General features: G+C 38.6%; 1 protein-coding gene across 1 annotated transcript; it reads right to left on the reverse strand.

Moving 5' to 3' along the window:
• Positions 1 to 678: 678 nt before the first annotated feature.
• Positions 679 to 6285, reverse strand: LOC111239336 (zona pellucida-like domain-containing protein 1). Its single transcript, XM_022769200.1, has 10 exons — positions 6180 to 6285; positions 4577 to 4797; positions 4278 to 4459; positions 3803 to 3875; positions 2923 to 3020; positions 2479 to 2559; positions 2082 to 2253; positions 1884 to 1989; positions 1090 to 1119; positions 679 to 851 (listed from the first exon to the last, which is right to left on the reverse strand). The coding sequence occupies exons 1-10, from the start codon at positions 6283 to 6285 to the stop codon at positions 679 to 681; spliced, it is 1242 nt and encodes a 413-aa protein (XP_022624921.1).
• Positions 6286 to 12209: the final 5924 nt, after the last annotated feature.

Consider the following 12209-nt stretch of genomic DNA (forward strand, 5'->3'; position numbering starts at 1 on the left):
ACTGCAGTCCACATTCCTTATCCTTACTCTGTGATGGAAAATACAAATTGTAGTTTCTCTCATCAACAGTCATTATTGTAATGTGTAGCTGTTTCCTGCTCTCTAGAATAATGAATTTCTACTTTCCTCTAAAACGTCCAATTATTACTTCTCAGTGTAATATTATTCAACTTGTTTTATTTCATTTGGATATGTAATTCATGAACATTTCCTCTTTTTCACACTCAGTTTTCACCTTTTTATTGTTGTCATTCTTTTAGATATGTTCCACTTTCCACTCTGTTTTTTTTATCATCTAGGAATAGTGTATACTCTAGGTGCACATTCACACATTCACACATTTGTGCATTATGCTTACTCTGTGTCATGGAGATTGTACTTGTTTTGTATCTAGCCTGTATGCAGCTGTATGTAGCACTTGTGCCCAACACAAATTTCCCCTCAGGGACAATAAAGTATATCTTATCTTATCTTAACTTATCTTATCTTATCTATCTTATCTTACTCTCTTGTTACCCAATGTCATGTTTTCTTCTACTGTACCTACATTTCAGTACAAGTAGGAACTGATAAGTATCTTATTTTAAACTACCTGACCCATACAATAAAATTACCCTGTAAATCATGGGCTGTAACAGAAGGTATTACTCAAAGATTTTATTTCATACAGATGTTTATTCATTTAAAGCTGGGGTTCCAAACACCTGAGACCGTGGACGCTGGGAGGCGGGACTTCTGCAGGAGGTGAAGTGACAGCAGGACGAAGCCCACGCTGACTCCACCCAGGATAACCACACCTGAGATCAGAGCACTGGTCACAGGGTTCATTGTATGGAAGGAGTCTCCAGATGCTGGTGGGTGGAAAGATGAACAAAAGCAGAAGCTTAAAACAAACATGTTCTTTGACGTGGGTTTAATATGACCTGAGCTCCTTTTTTTCCTTTTTTTTTTTTTTTTTTAGAAAAAGAAATGACACCTTTGTGTTGCTGCCTTCAATCATCCATTTCCATAGGAGGTATCTGCTATCTTTAGTCACAGATGATATTTTAAACCTTTTTATATTTCATAACATTGCGGAAGGGAGCTTACCAAGTTGGGAGTTGTTGACAGGAGTTTCATCTGAAAGATGATTTCAAAAGTGTTTATTAGAGTCATTTCTCCAGCTCCTTCAATCTTCAACAGCTCTGTGGATTCACTGTTCTATCTAACTAACTTAAGGGGCTGTCTGTTAAATAAGAAGATACAGCAAGCAGCTGGTTAGCTTAGCTTAGCATAAAGACTAGAAATACAGACTGTGTCCAAAACTAAGAAAATCAGGTCACCGGCACCTGTAAAGCTTGCTTATTAACATATTGAAATAATAAAAAATGTCCCCAGCAGTGGAAAGCAATGCCAATGTTATCTCTTTTTGTTTTGTTTTTCTGTTTTGCTTCTATTTCTATCACTTCTTTGAAGTTAGAATGCTATCCAGCTAGCCCCGCCCCAGTCAGACTGTCTCTTCACTTTCCAATACTGAGTCACTTTAGCATCCAGTCTGCCATGAAGAAGTAACACTACCTCTTATGTTGTAAACACAACAATGGCTGAAGCTCTCTTCAAGACTGGTAAGTAAACAGCTGTCAATGCTAATGTTGGCTTACAAATAGCTATTTCAAGTGCAACAGTTACAATGTCACTGTGTCTGACCAACCACAATATGACAGTTTTATTCTTTGTGGGGTTTTTTGTACATATTTAAAAAGAAAAAAGCAAAGCAGCTGCTGGATGTAGCTTCACATTTTACAGACAAACTAAGAGTGGTATCTAACTCTCAGCAAGAAAGTGAATAATTGTATCTCCAAAATGTCTGAATATTATTTTATGAGGCAGTTTATCCTTCATACCACTCCTGGTGATGATTGGTCCAGCGGTGATGACGGCATTCCCAGATGCAGCTGGTCGGGAATCAAGGCTCTCCTCTCCATCCCGCCTGCGCCGTCGCCCACAAATCTGCCAATCACATCATCAGATTGCAGTCCTCATTGAGGTCAGGAGACACACAGGGAGTCCAAAATACTGAGATTCATGATTTTTACACCTACTGGCATGAGCATTATGCAGTCGTCTGCCCGGCAAAGCTTGGTGACGCAGTGTAAAAACACGGTCGACATCTTCTGGTGTCTGTGTTTAACAAAACGGAAAACCTCAAAGGAGAAACGGCCCATCTGACTCTTCCCATTTTCGAAAACCGTCGTCTGCGGGTCTTTATAGCAGCTGTGTGAAAAGAGACAGATACACACACACACATACATGAACATATGTACTACATGCACACTGTGAAACTGACAGATTTAATGTGTATATGCATGCTTAAGCGCTCACTGAGAAGAAAAAAAGTGGCATTCATGAGGATAAGCCATTTGGAGGACCAGAATAGCTAATGACTCCCTTTTGTGGTTTATCAAGTCATCATCTTGAGGGGAGAAAAAGCAAGATTACCCAAAGAAAAGGTCATAGCGGAGTTCATCATTAGGATTCCCTGAGGGGGTTGTGTAACAGTAGTCCATCAAGATGTTCCACCTGCGGAGGGACAAAACTGTAAGACGGGATGAAGGATAGAGATCTAACTGCCCATGGGAAAATACAAATCAGGCTTTTTTCTGCTGCAAGCTGGCGCCTTCACTTAGAATAATAACATAATGGCATGATGAATGTAGGAAAACATAGAACATAGAACAAAACATAAAAAAAGGACTAATTCTGTATAAATGACGATGGGAAAGACGCTGTGATTGACCAAAACATCATCCCTGCTTCACTGAAGATGTTGTTGTAATAGCAAAATATCTGCTGCGTGAGCAAAATTTCTGTACAGATTCATGTCATCTGAAAGTTAGGAGAATATCAAAGTTCAGTAGTGAATGATCAGATGTTATCTGGTACCGTTTGTCTAAGTTTGTGGCTTTCACAGCAGCAAATACTCTGGTTTTCAGAGCCAGTCCAGCCATGGGAATAGAGAGTGGTTGATTGTATGTTGAATCCTGTGGAGAAAGAAAAAGCTTACGTTTTCACTCAAAACATGAAGCTGGGAACTTGAAAGCAGCACAGTTCTGACATAATGAGCTTCAAGTAATAAAAGGCTGATGGTATTCTAGATTTACGCTATTGTCAAACAAATTCGATGAAAGGAATGAAATCAACAACGTCTACCTGTCAATAGTTAATTACTTCCTTCCCTGTCTGCAGCACTCAGCCCCAAACCCACTAACATTTAAAAACAGGTAACTATACTTTCATTTATAAAAAAAAACAGGAGAAAACAGTGCTGTCGTTTGTTGGGAACTATTTTCCATAGCGAATTAATACACATTTGATGCTCTTGTGAGTTTTAATGGCAGCAGGACAGGACAGTGTATGTGGGCTTGAGGCAAAGTGCCTATATGTTCACTCAGTTCATTGTTCTTTTTGGTCTTTTCAGGGGATTTGTTGACAGAAAAATATGAAATATCACCAGACTTATACCAATAAATCTGGTCAAGAAATTGTCAGATTCATTAACAGAAAACACAAACATGATTCAAAGATCGTGAACTCAATTTTCAACTCAATTTTCATTCATTTTTCATGAGAGTTGTTGACAATAAGAAACATATGAATTATTACCAGACTTATAGGAATAAATCTGGTGAAATGATGATCCCAAAGATCATGAACTCAATTTTCTTCGAATATCCCTCTGAACTTTGTAATTAAAAGTTTCATAGTTTATGAATTGCAATGAAAATGATAGTATATAATAAGCTGCCCATGGCGGTGAACTCACATTATACAGGATCATACTCAACGTGCTCACAAATGTACCGTTGCTGTCCTTGACAGATATAGCAGCAGAGGAGCTGTGAAGAGTTCAACACATTTATTTTAATACTGTTTTTATCTTTTAGTGTAGTTTGCTGTACTTGACATTGTTTAACATTTTGAAAACAGGGGTTGATGATGTAAAGTTATATTATATTTATTTTATAGTATTTACGTGACTGAAAGACAGTTGAGATTATGTAATTTAGCAACTAAGTCCTTAGAAATATGTATGTCCTAAAATTAAAGATTCTCACAATATTATAACATGCAAACCCACTCAGGCTTTTAAACGAGGGGATTTACTTCATCACAGTTTAAGAAAACAATGAACAACGCTCTTGATTAAATAAATAAAACTAAACATCAAATCCACTGAGTAACTTCTGGAAGGTCAAACTCTCTTTTGGACACTGAGAGATTTTTTGGCAACAACTTACGATGCCAGCTGTGAGTTATTGACCAGGTACTCCAGCGGGTAGCTGCAGCTGAATTTATACAACAAACCGGGCAGGTAGCTGATTATAGATGCCGGGTCAGGGGTGTCAATGTAGCCTGAGACATTCCCAATTTGCACCAGAGACATGTTCCCATAGGCATTGGCCCCGTATGCTGTGCTGACCTGCAGAGAGAAACATTTCAGACAGCCACTTTGCTTTCTCACAAGTCAATAAACAACATTACGAAGTTACCCAGTATACATATTAACGGCATGTTCTGGTGTTTGTGTATTCTTTACCACCAGGCTGTTACCGCAGGCCTCCAGAGTGCTGAGGCTGATGCTGAACAGGACAGCTGTGGGGAAGGTGTTGTTGTTAATGAAGCCTCGGCATTGGGCGTCACCGTGGCGACCGTTCAGGGCCAAATCTGCGTCAGTGTAGCCGGAGAAAAGCACCGGGCAGAAGTTGATCTTTAAGGTTATGGTTTGAACCCCACAGTACACACTGATGTCCCGCTCACCTGCAGGAACGGAGAGGAAGGAAGGTCAGTTGCTATAGGTACCCTGGACAATTAGCCCTGCTTATTTACCATCACACCAGTATTCACCTGCCATTCAGGTATCAAATAGTGTCTGATTAGATGGTGGGAATGAAATCCCAAAGCCTATATTTATCAGACTCAGTTCTCCACTTCATGTGAACAGTAAGACCCACTTACCAAGCAACTTACTCTTGCTCACACCAAAGTGTAAAAGTAACATTTAAAGAGCAAGTCTCAAGTGATAACATGGTTAATCACATGTATGCTCAGAGCACAAATAGCTAATCAGAGACAACAATTTACCCTACTTCTACCATATTGTTCATTCTTTTACCTCTGGGAGATAGGCTTTTATTTTATTTTAAAGTATAATGTGTTTGTGTAAAACTGTTAATATCCCTGAGACCATGTCTGAAATGGAAGCAAAAGAAATATAAAACTGGAGCGGGAAAGAAATACTGCAGCTGGTTTTCATCATAAAACAAGTGCAGACAATAAAGGTTCATGGAAACTGATCAGCCAAACTAGTTGCAGCTTTATTTATTTGTGCTGCAGCCATTTGGGATCTGCTCTGAACCAATTTAATAGACCTGTCTTAAATCTAAGACTATTTTAAAGTAGTAAAATAATTAATATAATTAATTATAATAATTTAATATAATTTTAATAAACTTTTAGCAGCTTGATGAATACAGGCCCAGGACTCTTAGCTTTGAAGGAGCAAGCTGACTCATTTTAAACAAGACTTCAGTAGTTATATAGTAGTATTAGTAGTAGACAATGAAAACTAGTACACACTTCTCAGTATAAGAGAGTTTCTCCTTATCCATGAAGAGTTTACATTACTCTGTCTGTAGAATAAGTCTCCTCTGTAGAGAGGTGGAGGAAGTACTCAGAATCTTTACTTATGCGTAAATACAAAGTACCAATGCCACAATGTAGAAAGCCATAAAAAATAAAAGCCATGCATTGCAAATTTACTTAAAGATATTATCAGAAAAATGTATTCAAAGTATCAAAAATAGTACTCATCATACAGAATCATCTTTTAAATGAGTGTTTCAACATTGATGCATTCAATATATAAGCATAAATAATTGTAGCAGGGCCTTGTGGAGCCAGTTTGATAGTTAAATGTAAAAACAAGTAATCACATTTTATGAATTTATGTTTTAAAGTAAAATGCTACATCTATCACATCACTGCAGGGAGGTTATGTGCACAGCATGTGCCAAAATACCAGAGCAAGCTGTTTCCAACACTTATCACTATTGACAGAAGCATTATGTTCAATATCTGCAGTCAGAATGTAAAATGCAAAGAATATACAGCCTGAAAAGAGTTATCTGTAGTCTTCTCACCCGGAAACCTGCTGTGGTAGTTGGCGTCACAGTTGTATCCATTAAACTGTGAGGAGACTGAAGAAGCGTTACTCATCAGCAGGAGGATAAAGAGCACTCGTATCATTTCAGCACCTAAGAGAGGTTTGCTCACTGTCATCTTCAGAAGGTCAACATTGCATTAACCACATTCCTCAGGTATGTGTTAAAAAACGGCACTTATCTCAAAATTAGATGTTTGAAAACAGTGCTCCCCTGCCTCGCCTGCTGCACGCTCTGACCTCTATCAAAGTAGTACAACCTTCTTTCCCCAGGTCCCCTAATCCTTCTTATTCTGCTCCCTCTGCCCCCTTATACCTCAGTCGCTCATGTTGTCCCAAAACCTCTATTAGCCAACCCCTTTTAAAGTGAGGTCACCCCTCTTTCCAGCTCATTTCATCCCACTCCCCTCTCTCTACCGTCACTTCTATTTTTTCTACACTTGTTTACCTGTTTCCTGCCTTTTCCAAAGTAATTGTTTGGAACTCCTCTTAGCCTGGTTTGTGACGAGAGAAAAGTTCAACATTGTGCTGTGTAGTTTTGGTGGCATCAAGGGCCTAAACTAAACACAATGTCAGCCTTAGGTTTATCTGTTGTGGGTGCAAAGATGAAAAAGATAGAGGATCTCTTTATCCAAACACTTCAACAAAAACCCGCTGCAGTGCAGAACATGGGAAACTCCGTCAGATCTGAATGGCCTGGACAAATCTTTTCACATTGCCCAGAAACCCGAGCGTACTTGGAGGGTTCCCACTCATCTCTCCTCAGTCTGATCTCCGTCTGTCAGCTTGCACAAACGGTGGGCCTCAGCAGGGGGGGGCCCTGCCCGGGAATTAAGCTGTCATCGGCTGCCGCTGCAGCCCACATTCACATGAACATAAAAGTCAACTCATGTCTGATGCAGGGCTGTGTGTGGGTAATTTTGATGCACAAGGCATCACTTAGAGTAAAGGTATTCAGTGATGTATACAGCTACAGTGTGGTGTGTTCAGCCTTACAGAAGGTAAAATCTTGAGTCTGTTTTATACAATTTTAACCTTGATTTTACTGCTTTCCATCTAACCAAAGACGAGTTACATTAATGTTCAACTTGTATCAGAACAGAGAATGTCTTCATCTTCTACAGATTTAAAGCTCTTTGACCTCTAAACTGATCTGTAAAGTTAAAGAGGTGTAAAGTGTGATGCTGGGGCCTTTTTCTCACTGTCAACGCTGCAGCCTCCAAAATGACCATAAAATTGAGTCAACACCTCTTTAAAACCGTTTGAACACAAAATGAACCTTATAATCTCCATAAAGGTAGAATTTATTATAGAGCTGTTGTATTTGACTGTGTTAGCTTTAGCTAGGTATCCTTAATACACTACCAACTGAGTGTAAATCACATAAAAAGACCAAAGTCCATCTCCTAATACTTGCAGAATAAACGCTAAATACTTGCGACCACACTCTCCTGTCAGTCCATTGGCTACCACTGTAGACATCAATCTTTAAAAATCAGTCACAAATAACAGTTTCATTTTTAAAAAGGGCAAAAATAAATCCTTAAACAGCTCTGCTCTGTAGTTTTTAGCAAACATTACTCATACAGGTGTAAATAGAGCATATGTAGGGGACTATTTCCAGTTGTGGATTAATACACATTTGGTGCTCTAATGAGTAAGTACAGGATGGCGTATAGGGGACCGGTCAAAGTAAACGACAGTTCGTCACAGGGAGGGAACATGTCGCCCAGTGTGACCCTTTGCTGTGTATTTGCAGGTAATCTTTTACTGTGGGATCAATTCATCTCGATGTTTTCATGCAATTTGTTAATGAGATGAAAAAAATATAGACCAGTGGCAGATTTAGAAGTACTGGAGTTTTTTTTTTTTTTTTTGAGTAAAACCTGCTGTTAGAAAATAATGAGATTATGAGCAAAGCCCCAAGAAGAAATTAATGCAATTTCTGTGTCACTGACTTGTGGTTTCAATCAATAAAAGTCTAGTTTGCATTTCTCTGGCTGATGACAGAACCTCCAACTTATGTTCTATTTTTAGTATCTTTCTTCACCAGAAAGTCAGAATATACCAAGCAGCAAATACAAACACTGCCTGTTTTGATTGGGTGCACTCACAACAATTTCAACACAAGGTCCATTTAGCAGCTGTTCTGGAGCTGTCAGCCATATCAAATGATATTCTTCAGCAGGCAGAGTTACAGACTATTTGTCATGAAATTTAAGATGTACAGATTAAAATATTTCTGTGCATCACCGTCTTCACGTATTTCTCTGTGCATATACACTAAGTAACCAGATGTGGAATTATACAAAAGGGCCCATGGCTCTTTTTTACCTTGGGGATCACCTACAAGGTTAAGGAGGCCCTGCGTGCCCATCTCAGTTGTTTTGAAGCTTAACTCTAATCTTCTGTTTGGGGTTCCTTCACATCAGCTTCACACTTAACGACTTTGCCTAATTTCATGACAACTGCAGATTTTTGTTTTGAACTGATGTCATGTATCAGAAGTGTACAACAAAAAATGACACCTTACTTCCATGGTCTGACTATCGAAGCTTCATTATTCCCTCTGGCACCAAGAACCCAACCAATACTCCAGAGCTGTTGACTGGTTAGTTGACTGGCAGAAAAATGACTGTAGTTGGTAACTGATAAACCCTTCAAGTCATTTTTTGAATCAGAAAATATCAAAAACTGACTTGTTCCAGCCCTTCAAATTTAAATACAGTATTTGCTTGTTTCCCAGTTTTCAATATAATAAAATCAACATCTTTGAGTTTATGACTCAACAAAAGCAATGTGAACTTGGGCCTCAGGAAAGAATGGTTGGCATTTTTAAACATTCCATTTTTTCTGACATTTTATTGATAAATGAATTGGATATCTAAAAAAAAAAATTCTGATAAATTGATTATGAAAATCATTATTGGCTGCCGCTCTACATCACAATACATTAGGGGTTACAGGGAGGTTCTCTAGGGTAACCGGTGTATTGACAATGATTCATGTCTGTGGTTCTCAAACTTTTTCATATGAAGGACCCCTAAACTGACACAAATTAGAACATGGCCCCCCATTTGATTTTGTACCAGGGTCCTCCGTCGGATAACATTTTTGCCTTTAGATGTTTCATTACAGAAAGCGTTTAAACCCATGACCCAAATAGTCATACATTCTGTCACTGTGTTACTTAAGGATGGAATTATAGTGAAAATAAATTATTCCCCTTTTCACTGAGAAGCCCCTGGAACCCCCTCAAGGACTTCTGGGGGCCCCTAAGAACCACTGTTTCATGGTCATTGCTTTATTTTATGGCCTTCATCAATTGTGAAGACCCAGTTTGTGGCAAAGTGAAGGATTATTATTATTATTGAAGAAAAAGTGGATGGAATTTGCAATTATTATTATTTTTTTGTACATACAGTGGTGATCGCAGGAGCCTAAATGGGTAAGTCATGTTGACAAAACACAAGGGTTAAAAATCTAACCACATTTAATCAGTAAATATATATCAGTGTTTTGAGCTGCAGTCACATTGTTTCTGTCTTTGAGGGGAAAAATCTGGAACATTTTACACATTCAGAGATATTTATGAGCACATCAGAACATTATATGTTGGATTATTGTTCCCTCCCCACCCGTGGCAGAGTTGCCCTCATCCAACACATCTCCTGTGCGTCACTGTGTTCAGACTCATCCTGGCTTTTGGCCTCATGTGTCAGTCTCAGATCCGCACTTGGGGCCGTACAGGCACCTGCTGGCCCTGCAGAGCCCTGGGAAACACAGCTGGCTGTAGGTATTTGCTATTCACTCCTGCTCACCTGCCCCTCTGATGAGGTAGGGCTGAAATCAAATATGAAGCTCTTACAAGCAGACAAGTCCCATTGAGAGCAGACGGGATCAGATGGCCATATATACATGAAATGAATACATATGCTGAACCCATTGCTATCCTGCTTATTTTACAAATCCCACCCAGCAAATGACCTATTTAGCCACTGTATAGCCATGTTCTCCACTTATGTGCTTGTGTTTCAGTCACATGACTTTCTTTAAGATATAAAGTTAGACTGGAAATCATACACACACACACACACACACACACACACACACGGGTCCAAAACAATGTTCAGTGTACTGTGTACCCTGTTACTTTTCTTCATTATCATCTTCATTAAACATAACCTTTTAATTTGGCATTAAAATAATAAGAAAAAGGCAGCTGCCGTCTTTCACCTTATGCTAGACCTTATCTACCAGCTGTAATGTTGCAGGAAAGCTGTCTTTATCTTAAGTTATAATACCACGCGTCTCTGTGCAACTCTCTGGAGCTTTGTGAATGTTTCCTGCAGGTCGTCGACTTTTAATGGCGCAGGACCAACCGCCACACTCAGATCTGCCTGATATAGCCGTCTTTATCTGATCAACCTGAAACATCCAGACTCAACAAACAGACATCTAAATCACACAATCTGGGCTGCATCACAAAACCCGTGAGAGTGCGGCTGTAATCTGACGCTCCAGTTTTAACACAGGCAGGAAAGTGGAGCCCTCATCAAAGGCCCTGCTGCGATTTGATCCTCAGTGAGTAATGTTTCGAAAAGTCAGAAAACACTTCTTTTTTTCTATCTTTTTTTTTTTACCACAGCAGAAGAGCATATTTATAATGTATGTGGGTAAAAAATATTGTTTATTTTTTGCCACAGATGATATTCGTAGCATAGACTTAAGTGGTGCACATAAATTTGAAAAATCAAGGAAATAGTAAATATAAGAATTTAATTTATAATGCACTACTGATGCAGGTTAATAAAAGAAAAAGGAGTTTCTCAAGGTGATCTCTTCTGAAATCAAAAATAAATGAACCACCATTGTTTTTGAAGTGTGTATATGTTTGCAGAGGCGTCTGCCTGTGCCTTTTGTTGGGCTGAAAAGCTGTGAAAATTCCCAGGTGAGAAGGGAAAACAACAGGCTCACTTATTGTTTATGTATGAAACCCAACCCTTTATTAAGAGAACAACATGTGAGGAGAACTGCTTTTCAATACAGTGACCTTGTCAAAGAGGTTTTGTGGCCACATAACTGGACTGAAGAATCCAAGAGAATAAGGCAAATGTCTTTGTTTGTGTAGACTAATAAAAATTAACACTTTATTTATTTTTTTTTTTTTTACTGTTTATAAGACTCATAAATCAGGCCAAGACCTCACGTGTTGCTGCCTCAAAATAATAGATTAGTCAACTGAGATTACAGTTAATATGTTGGCAGCTGTGATTTCAGACTGAGCTGGGTGTAAATCAGTGGTGAAGCAGTCAAACAAAGCCTCAGACTGGGGAAGAACTAAATGATTTTACTTCAGATTTTACTTCAGATTTGACTTATTTGTCCAGGATGTTCACATAGTAAGTCAAAAACTGAGATTCAGCTACGTTAAAACCTAAAGTATCATAGTTCTGGCTGATAACATATAGGGGAGAATTGTGGTAGACTTCATGTTTGGAGATAATCATGGCATTGTGCTGCCCCCCTGTGGTCTTTGTCTTTCTTTAAAATTTGAATGCTTGACATTTTCATGTTCATATTACCTGTTGAAATAAACAATAAACTGCTTCGCTTTAAGCAAATTAAGGTGCAACTTACACATTTTACTTAAGTAAATGACCTGTAGTTGACAGTATGCCTCAACATATCCACTGAACTTTTCAGCTAGAACTAAAAGCTACACACTACTTGTTAAATTCTTGATGTTTTTATCCTGTAGACTGAAGTGTGCTGTTTTAAAGGCAGTTGTTTGCCATTATTTAGGCCTCCACTAAATCATTTTGGGAAATCTCAAGGTGATTTATCCCTTCAACAGTTTAGCTGCTAAAAGGAATCAATAACCTTTATTTTATATTCAAAACAAAGAAAAAATCCATCTCTTTTTGATATTTTAGACTGAATACATTATTGGAAAGAGTGAATGTGGAGTTTTATAGACTTATATTCATGAGAGGTCTCAATATGTCCC

This window comes from Seriola dumerili, unplaced genomic scaffold (assembly GCF_002260705.1).
Source record: "Seriola dumerili isolate Sdu_G_001 unplaced genomic scaffold, Sdu_1.0 BDQW01002293.1, whole genome shotgun sequence".
In the NCBI taxonomy this organism is placed as follows: Eukaryota; Metazoa; Chordata; class Actinopteri; order Carangiformes; family Carangidae; genus Seriola; species Seriola dumerili.

What these genes read in the sequence shown, in the direction of transcription:
- LOC111239336 (XM_022769200.1), bottom strand. Translation starts at nt 6,285, where the DNA reads ATGATACGAGTGCTCTTTATCCTCCTGCTGATGAGTAACGCTTCTTCA. An exon ending in AATAACTCACAGCTGGCATC is followed by an intron (nt 3,876 to 4,277) that starts GTAAGTTGTTGC and finishes AACTCTTCACAG; the next exon opens with CTCCTCTGCTGCTATATCTG. An exon ending in ACTGCATAATGCTCATGCCA is followed by an intron (nt 1,990 to 2,081) that starts GTAGGTGTAAAA and finishes TGTGATTGGCAG; the next exon opens with ATTTGTGGGCGACGGCGCAG.